General features: G+C 29.8%; 3 protein-coding genes across 5 annotated transcripts in view; 1 reads left to right on the top strand and 2 right to left on the bottom strand.

Moving 5' to 3' along the window:
* Positions 1–8,187, bottom strand: part of Kcmf1 (potassium channel modulatory factor 1) — a 10,464-nt gene extending 2,277 nt beyond the window's left edge. The window contains exons 1-6 of one of the 3 annotated variants that reach the window (XM_029488955.1): positions 7,836–8,187; positions 5,710–6,017; positions 4,146–4,271; positions 3,589–3,695; positions 3,154–3,337; positions 2,834–3,045 (exon numbers count right to left, since the gene is read on the bottom strand). In XM_029488955.1, coding sequence (XP_029344815.1) covers positions 2,834–3,045; positions 3,154–3,337; positions 3,589–3,695; positions 4,146–4,271; positions 5,710–6,017; positions 7,836–7,851 — 953 coding nt within the window. In that variant the 5' untranslated portion in view covers positions 7,852–8,187. The remainder of the gene's footprint in view (positions 1–2,833; positions 3,046–3,153; positions 3,338–3,588; positions 3,696–4,145; positions 4,272–5,709; positions 6,018–7,835) is intronic. The other 2 variants (NM_001163834.1, NM_001163835.1) reach the window with 2 other exon arrangements.
* A 338-nt stretch (positions 8,188–8,525) lies between these two features.
* On the top strand, positions 8,526–11,929 carry LOC100167457 (protein AF-10). The gene is given in 3 exon segments (XM_001945665.5): positions 8,526–8,936; positions 9,424–10,129; positions 10,131–11,929. Coding segments are annotated over 3 exon segments (1,914 nt in total). The 5' UTR covers positions 8,526–8,929; the 3' UTR covers positions 11,332–11,929.
* Positions 11,930–14,506: 2,577 nt separating this feature from the next.
* Positions 14,507–25,024, bottom strand: LOC100165416 (putative uncharacterized protein DDB_G0282133). Its single transcript, XM_001945718.5, has 4 exons — positions 24,764–25,024; positions 24,591–24,670; positions 22,277–22,333; positions 14,507–20,943 (listed from the first exon to the last, which is right to left on the bottom strand). The coding sequence occupies exons 2-4, from the start codon at positions 24,619–24,621 to the stop codon at positions 14,714–14,716; spliced, it is 6,318 nt and encodes a 2,105-aa protein (XP_001945753.2). The 5' UTR covers positions 24,622–24,670; positions 24,764–25,024; the 3' UTR covers positions 14,507–14,713.
* Between the last annotated feature and the right edge of the window lie 558 nt (positions 25,025–25,582).

The following is a 25,582-nucleotide window of genomic DNA, read 5'->3' as shown; positions in this document are numbered from 1 at the left end:
TAATACAAAAATTTTGAACATTAACCCGTATTTTTTTTCAAATCAAATGTTTCAATAAAATATCTTAAGCGTTACAAATTCGATGTTGAACATTTGATTCTTTTATATGTATTAATATTAGAAAAATTTCATGAGTTGAAAAATATAAAACCAAAATGTATGTATATAATATGTGAACAATAGTGTCATAACATAATATAATTAAAATAATAACAATGTTGATCTAATTTCCATACTTTAAACAGTACAAATGTTTATAATATAGTCCCAATCTTAATTAATATTTCCCACAGTAGAAAAATGTTTAATAGCTAATAATTTTTTTATGGTTCATGACTTTCTCCAGAGATCTCAAATTGTCCCACCAGTTTGTCAATTCGTTTTGTGCAATTAGATTAAACCACGGTGTAATTGGATGTCTTAAGTTCTTTAAGAAATTATTCATTTTTGATTTGGGGATATACAGGGCAGTACTCACTTCATATAACGTCCTCTTAAGCTTTATTCATAAATGAGAATTTGGCTTAAGAAAAAGTATTACTTGTTTTTTAAGGGTGGTCGAGCTTGAGACCTACCTTAAGTTTTTTTTTATTTTTTAAATTATCAAAATTAGGAGTAGAAATACTTATTTTTAAGGATAGACTATGAATACAGCCCTAACATTTGAAATTTAGATAAAAGATAACTGATTTTACTAATGCACTCTATAAATTAAAACATTCTTAACAATTTATAAATCATTGAAGGAACTGGTAAGTAAGAAACATTAGTCTTATATTCAAAGCTAGGGATGATTTAAAATACTTTAGATTATAATTTTTCATTTTAAAAATTCTAATAATGATTTTGATTTTTGAGTTCTCAGTTTATAACTGATAAAAAAAAGTGATAATTGTACCAGCAACCGGTAATGAGAGAGTATCACGTTTTATATACAAATGTACATCTATGTGATTATGGTGTGGCATCCATAGACCTAATACTAATAAACGGAGTATGTATGTAGTTCTAGTGGTCAAACGTGAATGTGCTGTTCGGGTGTTAACACACTACATGGCACATCCGAAACGGAAACTTTTGAATTTACATTATTGTTATTATATCTGTTATATACTTATATACATAGATAATAGTATAATACATAATTATCTATTATCTAAGATTAGATAACTACAATCTCTTTATCACGAGAGTCCACATCACCTGCCTAAGCTTTTTCCAGATGCTCCTTCTACTAGTATAAGTTCTATGGTGGCATTAAAATTGGCTATAAATACATTTTGAATGTAGGGCATTTGACAACTGACTGAGATAGGTCTTTTGACATATAGGACAATTGACACTAAAGTTTTTTTACTTTTAGAACTTGTTGAATATATAAGATGTAATAATATGAATATACAATAAAAATATAAAAATTTAATGTAATATTATATTATGTACTTTAAAAAAACCATTTAAAATGTCTTCTCAAATTATTTAAGAAGTGATAAGGAATTGAAAATAGACACTTGATGTCATTGGGCTGAGCAATTGCCTTTTTTATATGTGTAAAAGTACTCACTTCACACAATAATTTAATTACCATTTAAGTATATTTTTTCGAATTTAAATTTTTGTTGTACGCATGTGAAGTTTTTTTTATGCATTGAACACATAGGTGGAATCAGAATTTGTCGTGTTTAGTTTTTTTTTAAACATTAAGATTCTTATAAAAGAAATTTTAACTATGCACACCTTTGTTACAGCGGAAATTATTTATCAAGAGGATGCTACACAGACATTTGCTGTCACCGTTTTACAAGTGCATAACATAAAAAATTTTAAACTCAGCATTTCACATTTAGTTCCATTAGTTTAAAAATTAGAGTGAATTGACCTCTAATTAAATTTAAAGGTAAGATTATTACCTAAGACATCTCATAGGCTTTGTACTATATTTTAATTTTAAAGCGAGTTATGAGTATTTTAAGATACACAAGCAATTTACAATTTTAAAATAATTAATATTAATCATAACTTGCTTTAAAATTAAAATAAAATAAAAAGCCTATAAGATGCTTTGGATAATAATCTTACCTTTACATTTTATAAGTGGTCAATTCACTCTCATTTTTAAACCAAAGGAGCTAAACGTGATTTGCTGAGCATAAAATTTGCAATGTTTACGCACTTGTAAGACGGAGACAACAAATTACTTGTATGGCGTAAACGATCATTATTTCTTTTAGTATTTTTAACATATATAAAAAGCTCAACGTTATATTGTAATTTTGATACTTCTATATCATCTTTAACACAAAAAATCACATTTTTACATAATAGTTTTAACTTCAATAATACAATTTTGAGGGCGGTAAATCATTGTGTAAATTGAGTAACATTTACAAGTGCAAGATAGGCAATAATATCGAGCCTAGCGCTATGACATCACCCAGCTATTTTATGTACCCTAATATCTACTTAAATATTTTTATTTAGATTGAATTTTGACCAAATTATTTTTAAGAGTTCTTCTGATTGCAATAATTTAAAGAAAATATTTTTCTTGTGTTGTGTGCTCCTTTAACAAACTAATAGCTGTAATTGTTATCCGCTACTACTTAGTGTCATTCGTCCAATATATTAGGTTTGGAATATCTGACTGACTTTTAACTGTCTGGTGTCAAAAGGCCAAAATTGGCAGTTCCTTATAATTAAATAATACTTTACATAGATTTTTCTTCAAAATTTTGATTCCAATAAACAAACATTTAATTACAGTTTATAGGGAATTATCTTTTGTATGGTTATTTCTTTTAATAGTAAAAGTGAAAAAATATTAAATACATACTTGATAAGAAATTGTGATGAACTATTACGTGCAGACTGATTTTGGTTAGAGTTTGAATCTACAACTTGAATACTAAGTAAGTTTGATGATGTACCAGCAGCTTGTGTTGGAGCTCCAGATCCAACTATATTATTGTTAGCTAATGATGCAGCTGCTGCAGATGAGCCATGTCCTTGGCGACGAGGTAGACGTTCTAGTTGTTGTCTTGCAGCCTATAACCATAAAATACCTTAAATAAAATGCTGTAATTTGTTCATATAATGTAAATTATTAAAAATATTTATGCAACAAAATTTGGAATTATTAATAATATACAATACCCTGACTTGTTGTCTTTCAAGCTGCAGCTGCATCTGCAACTGTTGCAGCTGTGAAGAAACATTGTGAGTGCCTTGTGAGCTGCTTGCTGACGATCCAGGCACACTATTTGATTGTGCTCTACGAACTCCACTTAACTGTGATAATAGCTCAGCAATTGGATCCGAACCATCTCTCGTTCCACCACTAGAATGCATTTGAATAATATTAACAACTATTCATTTAGAAAAATATTAAAAATATGAATAACTATTATTTACGCATCAACAATTTAATATATGTAATTCAAAAATAGCAAATAATAATAATACAAAAATATCTATAGCGATTAGACACCAAATGCATTAGCCAAACTAATAAAAATGTATTTTTTTTCTTTTTAAATTTCAAGCCATAAAAGACTACTGTTTGAATAAATATAATTAAATTGTCCGTACTTTGCTGCCCGGTACCTGAAATTGATTGCTCTTCGAACCCTTGTACTTCCCATACCTCTTGCAGACTGTGGTATACGCCGAACAGAATGTCTTGCAACAGGTTCATCGTGATAACTTTAATTAAGGAATAACCACAAAAAATAATTACAATATAATGTAGTTCAATAAAAATGTATTTTGCTGTTGCTATGTCTATTGCTCCTAAATATATGGGGTCAGCCACCCTTGTACGTAGGGATTTTTTCTCGCCTCTCCTTTACCCATACCCACTATTTTCATGCAATTTTTAATTCTGTCTACCAATCTCTTATTAGGTTTTCCTTCCACTCTCTCTCCTTCTACATTAATTTCCATTGCCTCTATCACTACTTCCGAATCACCTCTTAATTTTAATATTATGCAATCATTATAATCAACTAGTCAACATAATGAAACTTTTGAACAATCATGATTTCTTTAGAAAGTATTTATCACAACCATACTGGTTTTTTTTTATTGTGTTATAAGAAGATAATGTAACTAAAAATAATATGTAAGTTCTAATATAAAAAGGATATTAAAAATGAAATTAAATCTCTTGGAACACTTGGACTGGCACGATGTTGCATTTGTAAATGAACTGAAAAATCATCAGTCAACAAATTTGGATCACCTCCTGGGTGTGCTGCACAAACTGGGCACACCTAAATTATAAATTACTAATTAGTATTAACACAACAATACAAAATTGCATAATAAATTCATAGTTTATGATAAACAGTATAAAATGTCATAATATTAACACATACAAATTTTATTATACTAATAGATAATATATTATGAATTTTAACCATACTTTTCTGACATGTTAACCTTTATCACATTTTCTTATTGTGTCTAGTATGGATACAGATTGTAAATTACTTTTGAAAAAAAAAAAACCATACTTTTAGAATATGTCTATCATCTAAGGCTGTCTTAACAATTTAGTATGAAAAACAATATATTTTGTAGGGTATTTATGTCATTTGCAAGTGTATTTTTATATAATTACACACTACTGCATTATCATTCATAGACAAAATATATACATTTATTACATAGCTGTTACACATATTGTTGTGCCCAAGAACTAAGAAAAATATATTCAATCTAAAAAATAAAATATTTATACTTATCTACAGTAAAATGGTAATGCTATTTGATATACTCAAAACATATTTTAATTGAAAAATGTACAATATTATTTACAATTCATGAAAATTTTTTTTTTTATTTACTAAATCTGTACATATTGAAAAATAGATTTGATCAGGGATTTAATTGGGAGGGCGCTACACTTGAATGTGTTGTCTTTATCTTACAAATGTAAAACATAGCAAAAACAATTTTGCGCATGTAAGAACCACTCAGTGTGGTATTCTAATTCAAATTAAGCAATCAAAATGTCTTCACTATAATGAGGGAAACATTTACTATGCAACGTATTTTTTATTTATTTGATATCAGAACTAAAAAAAGTAATTCATGTTTGAAAAACTCAAAAATGATGAATTTTTAAACAATAAAAACTTTTTTTGTACTTGTGATACCAAAAAATTAAAAACTATACACAATCAATGTTCTCCTCTTTCTAGTGTGAACATTTGGTTACATAAGAGGACATTGTACCCACATATGTTCTCTGTCTTACACGTCATAACAAATTTAAGTTCACCAGTTTCAATAGTGTGCTGTTAGTTTTGATATTATTATTTTTAAATTAGTTATGAACATTTTAAAATGTACCTACAGTTTCAAAAAGGTAAATAAAATCAAGAAAAGCCTTCGTTGTGTCCTAGATAATAATCTTACCTTTACATTTTATAATAGGTCAATTGACCCTAATATCAAAACTAATAACTATTGAAACTGTTGAACGAAAATTTGCCATGTCGTATGTGTGTAAGACGGAGACAACACAAGCTGGTACGACATCCTTTTAACTTGGACTACAGCCTGAGTGGTTTTTGTCCCCGTGAATAGGTTTTTTCTATGTTTTACATTTGTAAGACGGACCCTTAAGACCCAAACCTGGGTGAAGTGCAATTTTTGGATTTTATTCGAACCAGCTCAAAGATTTATGTTAAGAAGTATACTAACAACTTCAGTAGTAGAATCTGGGTGTTCAGCTGTGACATGTTCTGTTAGAACCACTTCTGTAAGACCCATACGTCCACAAAAAGGACATGTGAATGCTTGTGGCTGATCAGATGCCAATGATTCGCCACCATAATATAGCTCAAAGTCAGCACGTGTTAAAATACACTGCATTGGGTGATCAACTGAATGACGTGGTGTGGTTGCGCCTGCTTCGTAACAATGAGCACATAGATCATAGTCGTAGCATTTTAAACATTTGAAACGACGTCCTTTAAAGTTTCCTCTCATACATGCATCACAGCTAACACCTGTAATTAAAACACATAATTTTATTCAGAATTTTATTTAAGCTGTAGATAGTTAATTACTATACATAATAAAATAACATAATATAAGAAATATATTTTTTTAGGGTTTCAAAGATTTTCTAGGATTAGTTAAATTTTTAAAGTTTAATGTCATCAGTTCATCAATTATGGCTGTCTAGCAATACCTATGAATTTTATACGCTTATATAGCGCAATATATTTCTCAATTTGTTACTATAAGAAATATACAAATCATTTATTGTCATTATTTTGTTGAACAGTTAGACCAGAAATTATTAATGGTGGTTTGGATGAACAACCACTAAACATTTAAGGAATCAATATATAACTATAATTAATAGTGAACTAATAGCCTCTTAAATATGAGTGATCCATTAAATTGGTTAATTTTTATGCAACCCAGCATTAGTGTTGTAATATTGTTAGTTTGCAAATTTTATAAAATATTTGAGAATGATTTAACCCTTTCATCTTTCTGAGACAAGATTACTATGAACTGTAAATAACACAAAATTTGATAGAATAATGAAATTATACAGAATGGAGTATTTAAATTGTAAATACAAATGTGTGGTACAAACAACAGATATTTTACTGATGGGATATCTTATTGAAGCATGTTAGCGGGTAAGAATAAAAATATTTATTTTGAAAACATTCTAAATAATAATTCTCTCTCAAGAAAAAAAACCTATTGTGTTATTATTTAAATTACAGAAATTATTAAATTTTGATTTGTAAAAAATATTGCTGTGGCAGCCATTTAACTTAAGATAAAAAACGTATTGACAGTTAAAAAAAAATTGTATACATAGGTACATTATATGTGGTAATTCAAGTATCTAATTATTAGTTGTTTATTATATTTGCGTTAGGTTCATTATGATCGACAAATTAAAATCAAAATAGATGTAGGATACAAATTTATATTCAATTAGCTAGTAGGTATTCTGTTTCTCACTGTTTATATATAGCTTATTGGGTACATTAAATACTGACTTTTGTGTGTGTGTGTGTGTGTGTAATTATAGTATAAAAAGTATACTTAGTAGGTAACACATAACTAATTATATAAAAATATAGGTAAGTTACAGTATTATTATTTAATTAAGTTTAATTACCTAACAAATTTAGATATAGATGTGGATTAAGTTGGATATAGGACAAATACACAAATTTAAATGTAAAATGATTATTAAATACCTACATTTATTATTTATACTTAGGTACCTATTTACTGAAACTAAACGTATCAAACATAAGTAGGTACTAGGTATACAATATTAGTCGATAAGATACGATAAGATAGAGGTGACATAATCTAGCTTAGCAAGATTATTTTTGATAACGATAATTTTATATAACTATGTTCATGCGTGATATCTATATCGAAACACTATTTGTAAAAATACATTTTAATTCTATCGCTAATGCACAACTATAAGGTAATGACTGCCCAGTTATGACTACCAAATCTATAGATCATTTTGATACAATAATTGTACTACGAATAACAGCGCAAAATATCAGCGTACCATGTACTCTACTATACACGTCATGTTCACAAACGACGGGATATGAATTAAATGTCCGTCAATCGTTCTTCACTATCATTGACAACACCAGTGTTATAGACATAAAAAGTTTGGATTATAGTCGACACCAGAGATGAATTTCAAAAATAATAATGATCTAATGTTCGCGTTGGCTTCGACGAGTGCAATTCGTGAGCCGCGGCCGGAAGAAGTGGCGATTTTCACGAAAAACAAAATATTATCGGAATCGTAGTATGCTTACCTTCATGACGTGACATTTCACGAATTCCGTCTCTACCGTCGTCGTCTCGCCGCGTTGTGTTCTGGTCATTAACAAATTTATTTCGTATAATGTACCCCGCACGCGTTCCTGACAATTATTATTTAATGCGACCGATCGTGCGAGCGTCCGGCAGAGTTGAAACTTGCGATTGAGACACAATCGGGCATCGGCCGATTTACGGATCGAATTTACAACTCATGAGACGAGGGGAAAAAAAATAATAATGATAAATTAAAATTAAAACAAGACGGATGATAGTTCGTTTTTTCCTTTATCCCCGTTCGTTTTTTTTTTTTGCAACTTCACGACAGCCGATTACGACGGGATGGCCAACGATTGTGCATGGAAGAAACGACTGACGACACGGACCGTAAGCTTGCCCGCGGTCATAGAATGAATGGGCCGGAACGGGGAAGAGAGAAACACTGTTTTTTTATCGTTGCCTCTCGTTCTGGCAGAGGTCTTATCATACAATAATTATTTGTGTTAAGACCTCCACAAACACAAAATAATTTAATTTTCGTTCCATCGGTACGATAAGCACAAACGGCCAAACTGGACAGAGCGCTTAGAGAGAGAAACCAGGGGTACCATTTAGAGTGAGCGAGAGAGTAGCGAAATGTATACAGTTCCTTACGCGGACTCCTATATTCTTTCTTTCTCAGTTATATATGGTTATTATAATCGACCAGCACTGATGGCAGGGCGGTGTCGCGGAATTCGAGGTCCGTACCCGTCTGTAACCGTGTTTCGGTGTTTGAGGTCAACTACCGAGCAGCAGCTCTATGGTGACGACAACTACTGTCGCTCCGTAGACGGCCGCCGCCGCCTCTGATAATAACCAGTTTTACTAACATTTACTCGATATTTCCCTTTTTGTTACACGCTTTTCGTTGGCCATTCGTTCGTCGTGCGTCGTCTTCAATTTTTCGAAAATTTGAATTTCTTCTCTTTCGTTTCGTTTCATCGACTACAGTTCCGAGTGTAGGACGTATTCATTTTGCTCATAACCCGCGAATATCAGACCGTCGTCGTTATTATGTACAACTGGCGTATAACCAGCAATTTATCTTATGAATCGTAAGTACTGTTTGTTATTTGATTGTTGCTGTATTACTTTGCCCAGCCTACGTAGTGTTGGTGGAATATATTATGTTATTGATTATTTGGTGATAACAGATATATATGTATTCTACACTATATTATAGTATATACAGTCGGCGCTCGGCTGGTCTGATGTTAAGTGAATGCTATTTATTTAGTATTTTAATATTAATAATGTACTGTATTAAATACGATATGGTTATAATATGGACTATGGAGTATATAATACCGTAGTTCAATGTAATAATCAAATAGATACGAGTAATTTATTGCAATTTAAATATGCAATTCCAGATTTCTATTTCGAAATAAACCGAGTTTATTTGATCAAAATTTGGGTATGTAGGACTTAAGATTTGTGCATGTTCCACGATTTATTCGTATATCTTATATTTTGAAATATTTAATAAGAACTTTTTCGAGTGTACCCATATTAATGTAACTAAAATTTATTTTTTTCCAGGTAAAGCAATGAAAGAAATGTTGGGAAACTGTAGTGTATGTAGTGAAGATAAAGCGTTTGACGATAACCCTTTAGTATACTGCGATGGTCGGAATTGCAATGTTGCTGTGCACAAAGCTTGTTATGGAATTCGTGTAGTACCAAAAGGATCGTGGTACTGTAATAAGTGTGTGGCTCTTAAAAAAAATCCAAGTGCTAAAGTGATATGTGAATTATGTCCATCTAAAGACGGCGCGCTTAAACCAACAGAAAATGGGAATTGGGCTCATGTTGTATGTGCTTTGTTTATTCCTGAAGTGACTTTTATAGATGTTCACATAATGGAACCAATAAAATTAAGCGAAATACCACCTGATAGGTTTAAAAAGATTTGCTATATTTGTGAAGAAAAGAATAGAGAACCTAAGGTTTCAGTTTATGGGGCTTGCATGACTTGTAAAAAAGGAGGTTGTAAATTAGGATTCCATGTAACTTGTGCACAAAACGTCGGATTGTTGTGCGAAGAAGCAGGAAACCACGGGCGTAATGTTCAGTATGTCGGATATTGTAAACATCATTATTCAAAACTTAAAAAGAATAACAATTTAAAAATAAAGCACATTGCTCCATACCGACCTCAGAATGCATCTGAAATATCATTAGATGAATTTACTCATGAAAACATTGACAATGACGGTCAAGCCAAATCAAAAAAAAAAATTGGCATCATTTAATACTTATGAAGAATCCAAAGACAAACCACAAAGTACTCCGACAAATCATTCTCAAGCTGCGACTCGCCAGCCAAAAGGTAAAATGGAAAGTGTGTCAGTGGGCAGTATTAAACAGTATCCCAACGATACACAAACTGAAAAAGAGATCAAGTGCGAAAATATTGATAATTCAATGGAATTTTGTATGGTCAATGATGGATCACAGTCTGATGGATTAAAAATTATTGAAGAACCAAATTTATCTTGTATGGATCCAAGTATCCCTCCATTAAACATGACGAACACATGGATTAAAGATCCAAACATGATGAATATATCCAACTCAATCACTGCCAAAAATAAAGAAGCAAACGACCAAAAGTATTTTGAATCCAGTATTGATGCTCCGCATATGTTGGGAAATGCTTTAAATCCAAATTCCACCATGGCTCAACAAATGACTGATACATTAAATGAAGAAATTAAGACACATAAGCAGTTTAATGAAAATAATATACCAACTAATCGACCACCATTGTTAATGGGTCCCCAGTTATATCGACATGTTCAAAAGCCTCCTACCGATGCTCCTCAGTCAAATGCTTCTGGTCCAGAATGGTTTACTAATGGGATTGGAAATAGTTCTCAAAGTTTAGAAGATCTACTCGAACGGCAATGGGAACAAGGAGGTTCATTGTTAATGGAACAAGCGCAACATTTTGACGTAGCATCATTACTATCATGTTTGTATCAGCTAAAAAATGAAAACATTGACTTAGAAAAAGAATTGGCTACATTTACTAGACGTAGAGATCATTTATTAGCTGTTAATGCTAGACTAGCTATTCCATTGGTTCCACAAAATATGATGAATCAAGTTGCACCATCCCCTTCTAATCATGTTGAAACATCATTGCCCCCCAGATCTAACTATTTACCGTCCATGGATAATCAGATTCTCCAGCAACATAGATATCATCAAAATTATGCCATACCTGCTTCCAGACATCCGCAGCAACATCAACGCTATTCACCTAATCTTGCAGCTCAATCACAAGTTATTGTTAGAGGAGGTATTGGACAGGAAACATGGAATCAACATAATAGAAGTCATAACCAAACATCGAATCCAATGTATCAAACAATTCAAGAAACACCAAACATACCAACATCCAGACACCAAATGGGAATGGACAATCTACCTAAGCAGAGCTGAGACCATGCGAAATGTCTATGTACAGATTGTATATCGACAATGACCGATTATTTGTTAAAGTATTTTCCTTAGTCTTAAGTTGGAATAAATATTTTTAAATTTAACAACTCAAATAATTGTGTTCATTGATTTAATTAATAATGAATTAGTAATTACTGTTAAATTTCCAATTATATTATAATGTATTCGTATTAAACTACAAGATTGAATTTTAACTATTTTTTTTTATTATAATGATTTTTCTTTTGTATATATTGTATCTAGAGGTGTTTTGAATACTAGTGATTTTAAATCAAATCATCGTAGTTACTAGTTACTAATACATAAAATAACGACGTAGCATATGTATTAGACTAATTTGAGTATTAAGATTGAATCCAAATAGTGAAAATCAATTCAAGTAGTATTTTATGATTAAAAATTATAATAATTATAGTAAAAAGCAGAATGATTGGTTTCTTTTTCTTACTAAAATGTAAAAATATTAATTTTTTTATCGGCATGAAATTCAGATTTGATTTGAATACTTTAAATTTAATTGTAACACTGTATTCTGACAATTTTATGTTAATATACATTATACATACTATAAACTATATATCATACACAGTGTTATTTAGATTATTTGGCAATTACTCATTTAATTTTTAATTGAAATTGTCAAATCTAGATGCATCCTATACCAGAGGTAACAAAACTATTCTGGTCAAGTGCTTACATTTTGTAATCAGTTTAAAAAAAATCAGGTGCCAGTGATATATGTTTTTTGGTACCTATAAACAATTTTTTGTGATGGATGTCTTAAAAAAGTCAAAATTATTTTAATATCAGTAGTGTATTTTGGTAGTCTTGAATGTTATAATGAAATACTAGCAATTTTTATTTGGAATAATTCAGTGCAAGATAAACATTCACATATTATAGAAGTTATTAAAAATATTGAGTTTATTTAAAATTAATACTGACGGCATAATTTTTACGAATAAATTATTTTATTAATTTTTTTCTTTAAGTAATTAAATAAAATTATTTTACTGTGACGGGTAAATTTGGCCGACGAATAACTTTTGACATGCGTGTGCCATTGGTATGCTACCCCTGTCATATATCATAAGCACATATTAGATGATGAATCATTGAATATACATACAATTTAATATATTAAAGAAAACTGATATTTTATTTTAGTCATAATTGGAGCCCGGATTTATAAGCATTTAAAAAGTGTCAAATATAGAAGGAAAAAGTGGCTAAATAGTAAATATGCAATTATATACCATATGTTAAAGGTACATTATTAAATGTGATTTAATTTAAATATTCCATCAGAAACCAAAGAATATTTAAATAGTTAAACATTTAATACTCAAAAACTAAAATGCAATATTTTATAATCTTAATTTTTTCAAATTTTAGATTGGTTAAAATACAATATCTTAAACTCTCAGAAAACTTTAAAAAAAAACAAATTAAAAATAATAAAAACATCTGTAAATATTATGTTATAAAAAATTTGTAATATTGAGTTACTACCTTAATCGTTGAAGTAAAAACATAGTATGCCGAAATGTGGGTGTATGTGATTTATTGTTGTAAATCTAATATTATCAATACGTGATCCGATCTCATGGAGTGTTGCAAAAATGACTATACTTTAACAATATTCTTGTAAGAGACCCTGTCAACAATTTTTTCTCCTTTAAAATTACGAAAATGTATTAAATTTTTATCTTAAATTAAAATAGATAACTTTTTAAAAACCCATTAAATATGCATTTATGAACCAATATGCAATAATCCTCTGAATATGCAAAATATTCAATTAAATTTGGTGTGAGATGAGCCGTAGACATTTTAGCCCTAGACGTGCATACACTTAGTACAAATATGCAAATTGCATATAATTCCGGGCTCTAGTTATAATATATGATACATAATTATTATTATTTTGAACCTCCAGATTAAAAATTAAATTGTCCATGTTTCATAACCTCATAACAAAATAGTTTGAAAAAGGTGGCTAGTGGACATGCAGTTTCCCTGCATAGTAGTTGTCGATTGAGTCACTTCAACGGACATATTTTTAAATTTGAATTCAGTGATATATCATTGAATAAAAAAATGGTTCTGAGCGGAGACTGCGTCATCTAAGGATATTTTATATTATTAATATTGCTGATAGTAGTAATAATAAGTAGGTTAAATTCATTTTTGCAAAAAACATTACATTTGGATACCAATTATCAAACATTTATCAGTGATGTTTTGCTTACAATTATGAACTACTTATGAAGAACCTTTTAAACAATTTTCTAGCCTTACCTATGAACATTTTAAATTTTATACATTTTTAACTACAAAATAATTTGCAAATTGTTGTGATATTGACATATTTTGAATACTTCTAAAAAGTACTAATTTATCTTTCATATTTGTAAATAGGTATAGGTAATTTCAACTAATGAGGAACCCTATATTAAAATATTGAGTTTTTTTTACAAACTAACAATTTTTCATCAAATAGAAGAAAACCTAAAATAAATCTAAATATGGACGTTCAAATGTTTTGGTAACTAAGATTACCTAACAATTACTTCAAAAATAATATAAAAATTTTAATAAATTTACATTCTTCATTTTTGTTTTTCCCGATTATTTTAAAAAGTACTGACAGTTTTCCATATTGACTTCCTTAGAGAACAAACTAGATCCAATTTTCTATGAAAAAACCTGCACCAAAATTGATGATCAGAGAATTTTTTCTGCTAGAAAAAGGCAGTGACTTCAGACATAAAAAACAACAACATATAATTGTAAAACGTATACATTAATTGCTACGTTTAGAATCTAAAAGTAAGTTAGGTTAGCACAAATAGGCATTTACATGTTGACTGACATGCGACGTGTTTTTCTATAGCGCCATGCCATGTATAACAATATTTGATTAATTTTTAATACGTTAAAGCAACTAATATCATATCATTTGATGTAAAATGTTCTCAACTCAAAGCATGTCAGTCAATGTGTTAACTATGCGAAAAACAAAATTATGAGTTTTTAACCAAAAATTCTATTAATCTGACTACCATTAAAAGAATACTATTTTTAATTTTAAAACAATTTCACACAATTACACAAAATATTCTGTTTTATTATTAAAAGTTTGGCTGTAAAATATTAAAAATTACATGTATTTTTAAAAATAAGTACAAATTAGGTATCAATTAAATTCTGCATATTACATTAAACTGACAATTTAATAAATAATAAACTATAAAATAAAATATCTTCTTTAATTTACTTCATACAGTATATTAATAATAATAATAATAAAATATAGAAAAAAACACCAATTATTGGTGGTAAATAGAGGTATACTAAATTAAGCTTCATTAAGGTGTTCCATAATATAATTTAAGAATTCTTCATCTTCCATGAGAGGAACATAATATTTTTGTGGATCAAATTTTACTGCTGATGTCTCAAGGTTCCACCCAGGAACTAACTTTTTATAATATTCCATTGGAATGTAATCACACAAAAATCCTATGTAATCAAATGTATCTTTGATGATGTGATACCTCGCCATGTGGTATCTCAACATATCTGTATACAACTGCAAATTTACTTTATCTTTAAGAATTTGCTTTAATGACTGTGCTAAATATTTGACAAACTTTTCTGCATACTTCACTGAATATATATTATAATTTGGTTGCAGTTTAATAATTAAAAACTTGTAAAGACGTTTGGTAATCCAATATTCTTTCTTATACAGAGACTTAAACTTTTGTTTTACATTATCTTCAACTTGTGATTCATCAAAAATAATTTCAGAGGGAGATTGTGTGAACGATGATGTTGACTCCGAGGTTTTTTGTCTACCAAACACTACAGTTAGAATTGAAGGACTGCGATTACATGAACGTGAACGTGTTACTAATGATCTTGGTCCATCATTATGATCATCAAGTTCAAAAGCACCTGGATGAGTAGATTTTCGTTTATTTGTTGACATGATTTTAATTGTATTAACTATATTTTCTGCAATAGATAATTTATTTCTCTTAGGCGTTTGAAATGTATTCATATTAACATTCTTGATACTTGATATGTTTGTGGATTCATCAGGTAATGTTGTCCAAAATAATGAATTATCAGAATTATTATCAAAAGTTTCATTATTAAAATTAGCCATGTGTTTAGAAGTTCTGGTAGAACCAATAGATAAATTATCTACATCATTTTCTGACGTCAATGATTTAGTTGGCAAAGATTTATTTTTATTCATATACCGAGAAGATCTCAATACTCTAGTTTTAGACGGTCTATTTTCTACCAATGGGCCATCAGTAATATTTGGCATTAATTGTTCGATATCATCATAAGATTTGTTTTTTTGTTTGGATGATGAAGCATACATTTTACTAATATTATTTGTATCATCTTCTAGTATCAATCCATTGTTGGACGTTTTTGTAGAAATATTTGGTGAAGAATTTAATTGATTTATTGACAATATCTTTTGTTCCAAAGGTCCGGTAGTAGTATTTTTAATTGTTAAACCATCACTATTAGATAATCCATCAATAATAATTGAAGTTATAGGTTTCACATTACCCGAACAATTGCTTTTTCGTTTTGATGATCGAGTAGACATTTTACTAACATTATTTATAACATCTCCAAGCATTAATGTATCAATAGATGTCTTTTCGCTGTTAATCAATGAAGAATGTTTTGAAATTGATCCATTTATTGAAAATACATTTTGTTTTAATGATTCAGTAGTGGTATTCAATGTTGTTAAATTGTCAATGTTTAAAGTAGGACTTGTTGATTGAGTTTTTGGAGATTCTTTACTTTCTGAAAATCCCATAGTGGCGGGGTTAAACAATGGTAAACTGCCATGGTTAGAAATAACACATGTAGAATGTTGCGACAATCTATTACCTACTGAAATTTCTGTAGTGGCATTTAACGATGTTAGACCATCACTGTTTGAAATAACACTTGTTGAATGTTTAGATGTCAATAATGATGATTTATTTCTAGACGAACTACGACTTCCTGAAAATCCAGTAGTAGAATTTGTTGATTTTAAACTTTCATTATATGAAGTGGGACTTAAAGAACGCTTTGACTGTCTTTTCCGAGATCCTTTAGTTTTTAATGATTCCATTGTGGTATTTAACAATGTTAAATTATCATTGTTTAAAATAACACTTTTTGAATGTTTAGATTGATTTCTCAAAGATCTATCACCTATTGATATTTCTTTACTGTCATTTAACAATGTTACACTATCATTGTTTGGATTAGCACTTGTTGAATGCTTAGATGATGTTGATGATTTATTTCTAGACAAAGTACGTCTTACTGGAGATCCAGTAGTAGAATTTGTTGATTTTAAACTTTCATTATATGAAGTGGGACTTATAGAACGCTTTGATTGTGTTTTTGGAGATTCATTACTTTCTAATGATTCCATAGTGGCGGTGTTTACCAATGGTAAACGATCAGGGTTAGAAATAACACTTGTTGAATGTTTAGATTTATTTCTCAACGATCTACCACCTACTGATATTTCTTTACTGTCAATTAACAACGTTACACTGTCATTTTTTGAAATAGCACTTGTTGCATTGCTTGATGATGTTGATGATGATTTATTTCTAGACGAACTACGTCTTCCTGAAGATCCAGCAGTAGAATTTGTTAATTTTAAACTTTTATTATATGAAGTGGGACTTATAGAATGCTTTGATTGTGTTTTATGAGATTCATTACTTTTTAATGATTCCATAGTAGTATTCAACAATGTTAAATTATCATTGTTTGAAATAACACTAGTTGAATGTTTAGATTGATTTCTCGATGATCTACCACTCACTGACATTTCATTACTATCATTTAACGATGCAACACTGTCATTTATTGAAATAGCACTTGTTGCATTGCTTGATGATGTTGATGATGATTTATTTCTAGACGAACTACGTCTTCCTGAAGATCCAGCAGTAGAATTTGTTGATTTTAAACTTTCATTATATGAAGTGGGACTTATAGAATGCTTTGATTGTGTTTTTTGAGATTCATTACTTTTTAATGATTCCATAGTAGTATTCAACAATGTTAAATTATCATTGTTTGAAATAACACTAGTTGAATGTTTAGATTGATTTCTCGATGATCTACCACTCACTGACATTTCATTACTATCATTTAACGATGCTACACTGTCATTTATTGAAATAGCACTTGTTGCATTGCTTGATGATGTTGATGATGATTTATTTCTAGACGAACTACGTCTTCCTGAAGATCCAGCAGTAGAATTTGTTGATTTTAAACTTTCATTATATGAAGTGGGACTTATAGAATGCTTTGATTGTGTTTTTTGAGATTCATTACTTTTTAATGATTCCATAGTAGTATTCAACAATGTTAAATTATCATTGTTTGAAATAACACTAGTTGAATGTTTAGATTGATTTCTCGATGATCTACCACTCACTGACATTTCATTACTATCATTTAACGATGCTACACTGTCATTTATTGAAATAGCACTTGTTGCATTGCTTGATGATGTTGATGATGATTTATTTCTAGACGAACTACGTCTTCCTGAAGATCCAGCAGTAGAATTTGTTGATTTTAAACTTTCATTATATGAAGTGGGACTTATAGAATGCTTTGATTGTGTTTTTTGAGATTCATTACTTTTTAATGATTCCATAGTAGTATTCAACAATGTTAAATTATCATTGTTTGAAACAACACTTGTTGAATGTTGAGATCGATTTCTTGACAATCTACCACCTACTGATACTTCTGTAGTGGCATTTAATGAAGTTAAACTGTCATGGTTTGAAATAACGCTTGTTGAATGTTCAGATGATGTTGATTTATTTCTAGATGAACAACGTCTTCCTGAAAATCCAGTTGTTGAATTTGTTAATGTTAAGTCTTCATTATTTGAAGTAGAGCTTATTAAATGCTTAGATTGATCATTCTGTGATTTGTCTAATGATTCTATAGACAAATTTAATGTATTATTAGTTGAAGTAGAACTTTTTGATTGTTTAGATGTCAATAACCTTGATTGAGTTCTCGATGAACTGTAGCTTCCCAATAATCCACTAGTAGAATTTAACAAAGTTAAACCTTCATTACTCGAAGTAGAACTCATTGAATGTTTTGATTGATTTTTTTGGAATTCATTACTTTCTAATGATTTATTAGTGGTATTTGACAATAAAAAATCTTTATTATTAGAATTGGAAATAATTGAATGGTTTGATTGAAGTTGTTCTTGATTTAATGTATTGGTTAATAATGGATCATCAAGTGGTGATATTTCTCGAATTATAGAAAAGTGTGGATGTGACTTCAAGTTCACATTACTATTATTAGCAGATTTAAGAAAAGTATTAGATTCTTCTCCAGAGTTTTTGCTAAAATCAGTATTTAATGAAATGTTGTGTTGCTTTACTCCATCAAATCTTGGACTGTTTTCTTGTAAACTCAGACTATGGCGACCAAATTTATTACTAAAATTAAATTTTAGTGGACGTAGATTAAAGCTTTTAGATCTGTTGTTTTGAAATGAAATTGGAGTTTCAGACATATTTTTATCATGTTCAACAATAGCATCCAAAAGAGTAGTACTGTTATTCATAGGTATATCATAGGTGTGATTTGAATTAGAAACGTCCGTTGTACTAAAAACTGGAGAGTTATCATTTGATACTGACGTTTCAATCAAGGATACCTTCTTGTTACTTAATGTGATATCAGATGTCATGCTTGAATCATTAATAATATTGTCAAATACAGAATGAGTTACATCAATTGTTTTTCGGCTGAACTTGTGTGTAAGGACTTCTGGTTTAGATACATCCATGACATTGTTAGAGCTATCATTTACAACTATAGATAAATATGAAGGTTTTTTTAAATCAGTATTTTGTTTTACTTTAGGTATATTAGCATCACCAGTAATAGGAATGTCAATTGTAGAAGTATTATTTGTGGGGATATCATATGTATGGTTTAAATTAGACACATCAATTTTATTAAGCACTGGATTATTAACATTTAACACTAGCGGTTCATTCGAGAATGTATGATTATGATGTAACGTAATATCAGATGTAATGCTTGAATTATTAATAATATTTTCAAATACAGAATCAGCTACATCAATTGTTTTTCGGTTGAACTTGTGTGTTAAGACTTCTGTTTTGGATACATCAATGATATTGTTAGAACTATCATTTACTACTATAGACGAATTTGAAGGTTTTTTAAAATCAGTATTTTGTTTTACTTTAGGTATATTAGCTTCACCAGCAATAATAACATCAATTTTAGGAGTATTAATATTTGTAGGTATATCATAGGTATAGTTTAAATGTGACATGTCCATTTTACTGTTGTTAATATTTGACACTGAGGTCTCATTCAAGGATGTTTTCATGTTATTTAATCCAATATTAGATGTCATGCTTGAATCATCAATAATGTTGTCAAATGCAGAATCAGGTACATGAATTGATTTTCTGCTGAATTTTTGTGCTAATACTTCCGTTTTGGATACATCCATGATATTGTTAGAGCTATCATTTACAAGAATAGATAAATTTGATGGCTTTTTAAAAACAGTATTTTGTTTTACCTGAGGTATATTAGCATCACCAGCAATTGAAGCTTTGATTGAAGTAGAATTAGTATTATTAGGTATATCATAGGTATGGTTTAAATTAGACAAGTCCATTTTACTAAAAACTGATGTGTTGTTAACATTTGATAATGTAGTGTCATTCAAGGATGTTTTCTTACTGTTCAATGTAATATCAGATATAATGCTTGAATTGTTGATAATATTTTCAAAAACAGAATCAGCTACACCAATTGTTTTTAGGCTGAATTTGTGGGTAAGGACTTCTGTTCTTGACGCATTCTTCATATTATTGGAACTATCGTTTACAACAAGAGAGCAATTTGATGCATTTTCTTTTCTTTTAGATATATTAGTTTCATTAGCAATTGAATCATTGTCTGTGGCAGACAAATTATAATCTGGTATTTCAAATTGATCCTTTTTTTTCCTGGAAAAACTGAATTTTGGAGACTTCATCATGCTTACTTCCATACTATTTGAGCCACTGTAATTGGAATTATTAATTTCAATAAAATCTTCATCATTTGGTGGCATCAATCTTTTACGCTTTTGAAAACGATTTAAACAAATACTACTCTGAGTTATCTCCATTTGACTATCATCATCTAGAATATTCTCAAAACAACGACTAACGTTTTGAGAAAGTGGTTTGTGTTTTTTTTGAAATGCTGTGGTTTTACATTCTGAATAATATTTTGTGTCATTGAATTTTGATATATTTACAACAGTAGAAGAAGATTCAATAACCATAAAATCTTCTTTATCTTTAAGAGTATCTGAAGGATTAGCACAACACTCTTTTAATGTCTCAATATTAATATAGGAATTACTTGAAGTTGTGTCTGATGAATTTAATGCCGATACTGTGGCTGACCATTCTGCATTAATAGTTTGTTCTCCAGCTTCCCGTAAAACTTGTTGGTCTAAAAACAACAAACAATTATAATTTAAAATATATTCTACTATTAACTGTTTTAGGTTTTAGAATTTAATTAACCTATTTAAAATTAAAATATTAAAAAGTATATATATATGCATACTGAACATCATAAGTTATAAATAAAAGTATAAAGATAATTGATTTAAATATCACCAAATAAATTAATACTTAAATATCAAACAAACATCTCTCACTACACAATAAAATCCTCATGTACAAAGTACTCCTCAAACCTATCTGGACCTACGGAATCCAACTCTGGGGTTCAGCCAAAGACTCCAATATAAACCGAATCCAAACATTTCAATCCAAATGCCTCAGGCAGATAACTAAAGCCCCTTTTTATGTTACAAATGATACCCTCCACAGGGACCTCCTCATTCCGACAGTAAAAAACGTCGCCAAAACCCTATATAAACGTTTCCACCTTAAACTTTCAAATCACCAAAACCCTCTCATCCAAAACCTATCTTGCCGAACAATCCCGGGCGACCCTGGCCGACGTTTAAAGTGTAGCTGGTGCCGTGACCTACTAGTCCACCATCCTGCCATGAAGTGCTATTAATGAATAGTCTCTTCAACAAGTCAACCATGTCCAATTACCAATATATTATCATTATCTCCATTGTACTTATTGTAAATATTTTTTTTTATACAGATTGTACAAATAAAAAACAAATATGACAAAAAAAAAAAAAAAAATATCAAACTCATCATTAATTATAAATGGTTGTAGATGTGTAGAATGAATAAAAATAATTATCAATATGTTTATTTTTAAATAAGCATGAAATATAAATTAATAAAAAGTAGGATACCCATTTGTTTATATTTTAATTATTTATGTAAAATTCACAAATTAATAGAAGTTCAAAATTAAAAAGTTATTATAAAAATCCTATTGAAAAAATAGCATATTTTAGTATATATGGATGAAAAACACATACAAGTTGAGTGGTAAAAACTTGTTATTGCTTCAAAATCTAAGCCCTAAAAATAGGTTTTGGTAGAATTATTACCTATAGTCAGGCCCACGAGAGTCCATATGTCAGAACGCGTCCGTCGCTGCGCATCGGTTCCCCTTCCATACGCTGAATCTACCGATCGGAAACCGGCCGGCAACGATCGCCGACAGCCGTCGTTAGTCGTGTTTTTATAACCCGCTGTATTCACGTTGCCGAGTGGTGGGAACAGCACTATGGTGGGAGAAAATTTGGCCGGCAGCTGTCGCGACCGTCAGTATCAATGCGCGGTTTACGTATGGACTCTCGTGGGCCGGACTATACCTATATCCTCAGTTTTAAAATATTACTTACCAATTTCTTCATTGGAACTATCCATTTCATAACTTAATGCAACAGACTTAGCTGAACCTAAAAATTATAGGGATTATTAATATACATACATTGTTGATTAAAAATAAAAATTGATAAAAGTTTTTATTTGTGTCTAATCCAGTGACATTATAAGTGGTATGTTTAGTTTTTACCACAGACAAAGATAAATGTTTGTTTTATACTTGCCAGGGCCCTAGAAAGACTACCATTATAAATGTTATAAAATAAGTTTTGCAATTCCTATGTTAAATACAAAATTAAACCTAAATGTTGAGTACTGTTACTTATAAGTGCGCAGTTGTGCACCCCCTGTCATCTAAGGGCCTGTTTTACAATCATAGTTTAAACCTAACCCACTGATTTTACCAGCCGAATTCGGTGGTTTAACCTTAGTTCAACGATTGTAATACGGGCACTTAGACACTGTAAGCCACTAATAAAATAAATTTGTATGTAAGATTATATAATCTAAAACAGAAAGGTGTAACCATTTTTATTTTTAGATTCTGAGCGGAACGATGTGTGGATGGTGTGTTTTTTTATAATTTATGTTTTAATTGTTTTTTTTCTGTCATCACCATATTTGGTACACCTGCTTCAATTTTCTTCAACAGTATCTCGACCGATTGGAAAGTAAATCTATTGGTTCATTCAAAGTTCAAAATTAAAATTCCAATAGTTTTAAAAGCGCCAGGAAAAACAAAATAAAAATTAAGGAAAAACGGAAATTTTTTAAGCAAAATCAATTTTGGTTTTTGGTGTAATTCTAAGACAAATAACTGTAGATACATTACATTTTCACTGAATGTTTATATTAGCATTTTCTATGCACAATAATTTGACTTGTTTTGAATGGTTTATAAACATTTTCAGTTTCCAATTTTGTTAGTTTTTTTTCTATAAAGTCAATAAAATTTTAAAGCTTGAACATTTAATATATATTGTTTCAGTGGCAGTTGAAAAATATTAAAAATATAGTCACAATTTTTTCTTATAAGCATTTAAAGTTCAAATTTTGACAAACTACAAAAAAAAAAATCGAAAATGTGCCAATTATTTTGAGTTAGAAATTGATCAAAATGTTTGTTTTTAAATCTAACATTGGAAATTATTTAATACAAGATTCCTCATTATGTATGTCAACTGGAAAGTCAAATTAAATTTTTCATCATTGGATATTCTCTTGATTTCTCATGTAGGCATGTATAGCAATTTTCTTATTTTGATGTAATTCAATAATTAAAACACGAATAACTGTAGACGGTAGATACTTGAAATTTACACAATTTAACAACTATCAATTCCCATATTTGATGAAATGTATAAAATATTTTGACCCATTTTGAACTGTTTACAGACATTTTAAATTTAAGTATTTCACTTTGCCACGCCACTGATAAATCATATCTAAGCGAGGTATGATAGGTATGAGAACAGTGAGTGAATGTATAATTTCATAATTTACCTAGGTATTAAATTATGGTATTTAAATGTTGTTTTTTAGTTTGCTTAATATATATAATATATTATATCAACACGACGACACGTATCTAATAAAAAGATAAGCGTAATGTTGATCAAACTTTTTTTAAGGGGCCTCCAATTGGTAGTTGCACTCCGGCCTCCTGAGACTTAGATCCGGCACTGAGAGCAACACCCACTTGCCCACATTTTTTTGTTTGAGCACCCCTTGTTAAAATCTTCTGGATCTGAGTCTGCTGACGTGTATATAGTTTAAATTGTCTATATCATAAAATTAATAAAAGAACGGGTTATCTGCTGTGTCAAACAAGACGGCGTCATGACGTCAAACAATGTCCAGACGTGTGCGGGGAAAACATACATTAATAAATTGAAACTCTTATCACTAGCAGCATATTTTTCCACATTAACATTTTATAGGAATATTGATGGTTAAATTGTTACACTCGTTAAGTAATTAAAAATAACTAATTTTGTTGTAGTGATTTTAGATGGTCCAAACTTAAAATAGTAACCTAAGGTAAACAGAATTCTTAGTATGTTGTTTAGAATATGAACTATTTACATTGAATAAATGATCATTATTCATGATTAATTAACAAAAAACTGTTGATATAAAACGTAATCACAACTACCTAAACTGTCTTACATAGTACGAATATTTTAATGCAATACAAGACTAACGGGTTATATACGATTATATAATATACGATAAAATTAATGTAAAAGAGGGTAGGTGACTTTCCAATTGTCAATTAACAAACTAGGTACCTATACATTTTTGATGAATATTAATAATTTAAATACTTACTCGTACTAGTGTTAGGTATCGAGGACTCCATTACAAACTGACGAATTAACGACGATTGGTATTGTTCATTTGCTCGTGATCTGTAGTAAAGAAAAATTAGTGTTAAAGTGCCGCTCGGTGTTGGTTTGAAACAAATGCATAATAAAATATTACAAAAGTATACAATGTCATACCTAACAAAAATTGCCGCGGACCGCAGTAAAGCTCAGCGACAATGAGCAGTTACGATTTACGACTTACGAATATTCTAAGGCATAACCACAGAATAAGACAACGGTAAGACCGCGGTTTGGCGGGTACATTGATTCGGAATAACAAATTGTCGATCAACAATTATCAGTAAACTACAAATGAACAGTGATAAGATTCGAAATTTCAACGGAAATTAAAATGAAATCGTAGTTAGAATTCAGTGTAGCCAATTCGGTTCTGTGCCGTTGAACAACACGTCGTATTTTCTGTTTACACCGATTTCTAGGAGTTCGATATAGGCAATATGAAGACTGGAGAGAAAGTGCGCACCAGCCGAGCGGCAAGCAGTGCCGTGAGGGACTATTATACTTGTCACCGTAATCCGTGTAAATAGTTTACCATAATCGTAGGCATCGTTATTGGTAATAACTATAGGGCTAGGATTTTGTAGCATTTGCATTTTCTTTCATAGTACTACAGGACATAGCCAATCAAAAACAAAATTCGATTCATTCATCACAGAGTTCAAATATGCAATTTTAATTTTGCTTTTTTGCATTTTCTTATGATATTTGTAAATAAATGCTTTTTTGGTACTTTTTTGTCAGTTTATTAGCTTTTTAATTAGTGTTTGTAAATTATACGCATATTTAACATTTCTAGAACATTTACGTAAATATTTATCTAAATTATTATTTATTAATTTATTTTAACTGTATTATTATATATACTTATTTCTTTATTTCGTAGTGAAATATTATCGCCTTATCGGAAAATAGATTCTTAGATTTTGTCAGTGA

Source organism: Acyrthosiphon pisum, chromosome A2, assembly GCF_005508785.2.
Source record: "Acyrthosiphon pisum isolate AL4f chromosome A2, pea_aphid_22Mar2018_4r6ur, whole genome shotgun sequence".
Lineage (NCBI taxonomy): Eukaryota > Metazoa > Arthropoda > Insecta > Hemiptera > Aphididae > Acyrthosiphon > Acyrthosiphon pisum.
Note: the sequence above shows the minus strand (reverse complement) of the source record. Positions and strands in the feature narration are given on the sequence as shown.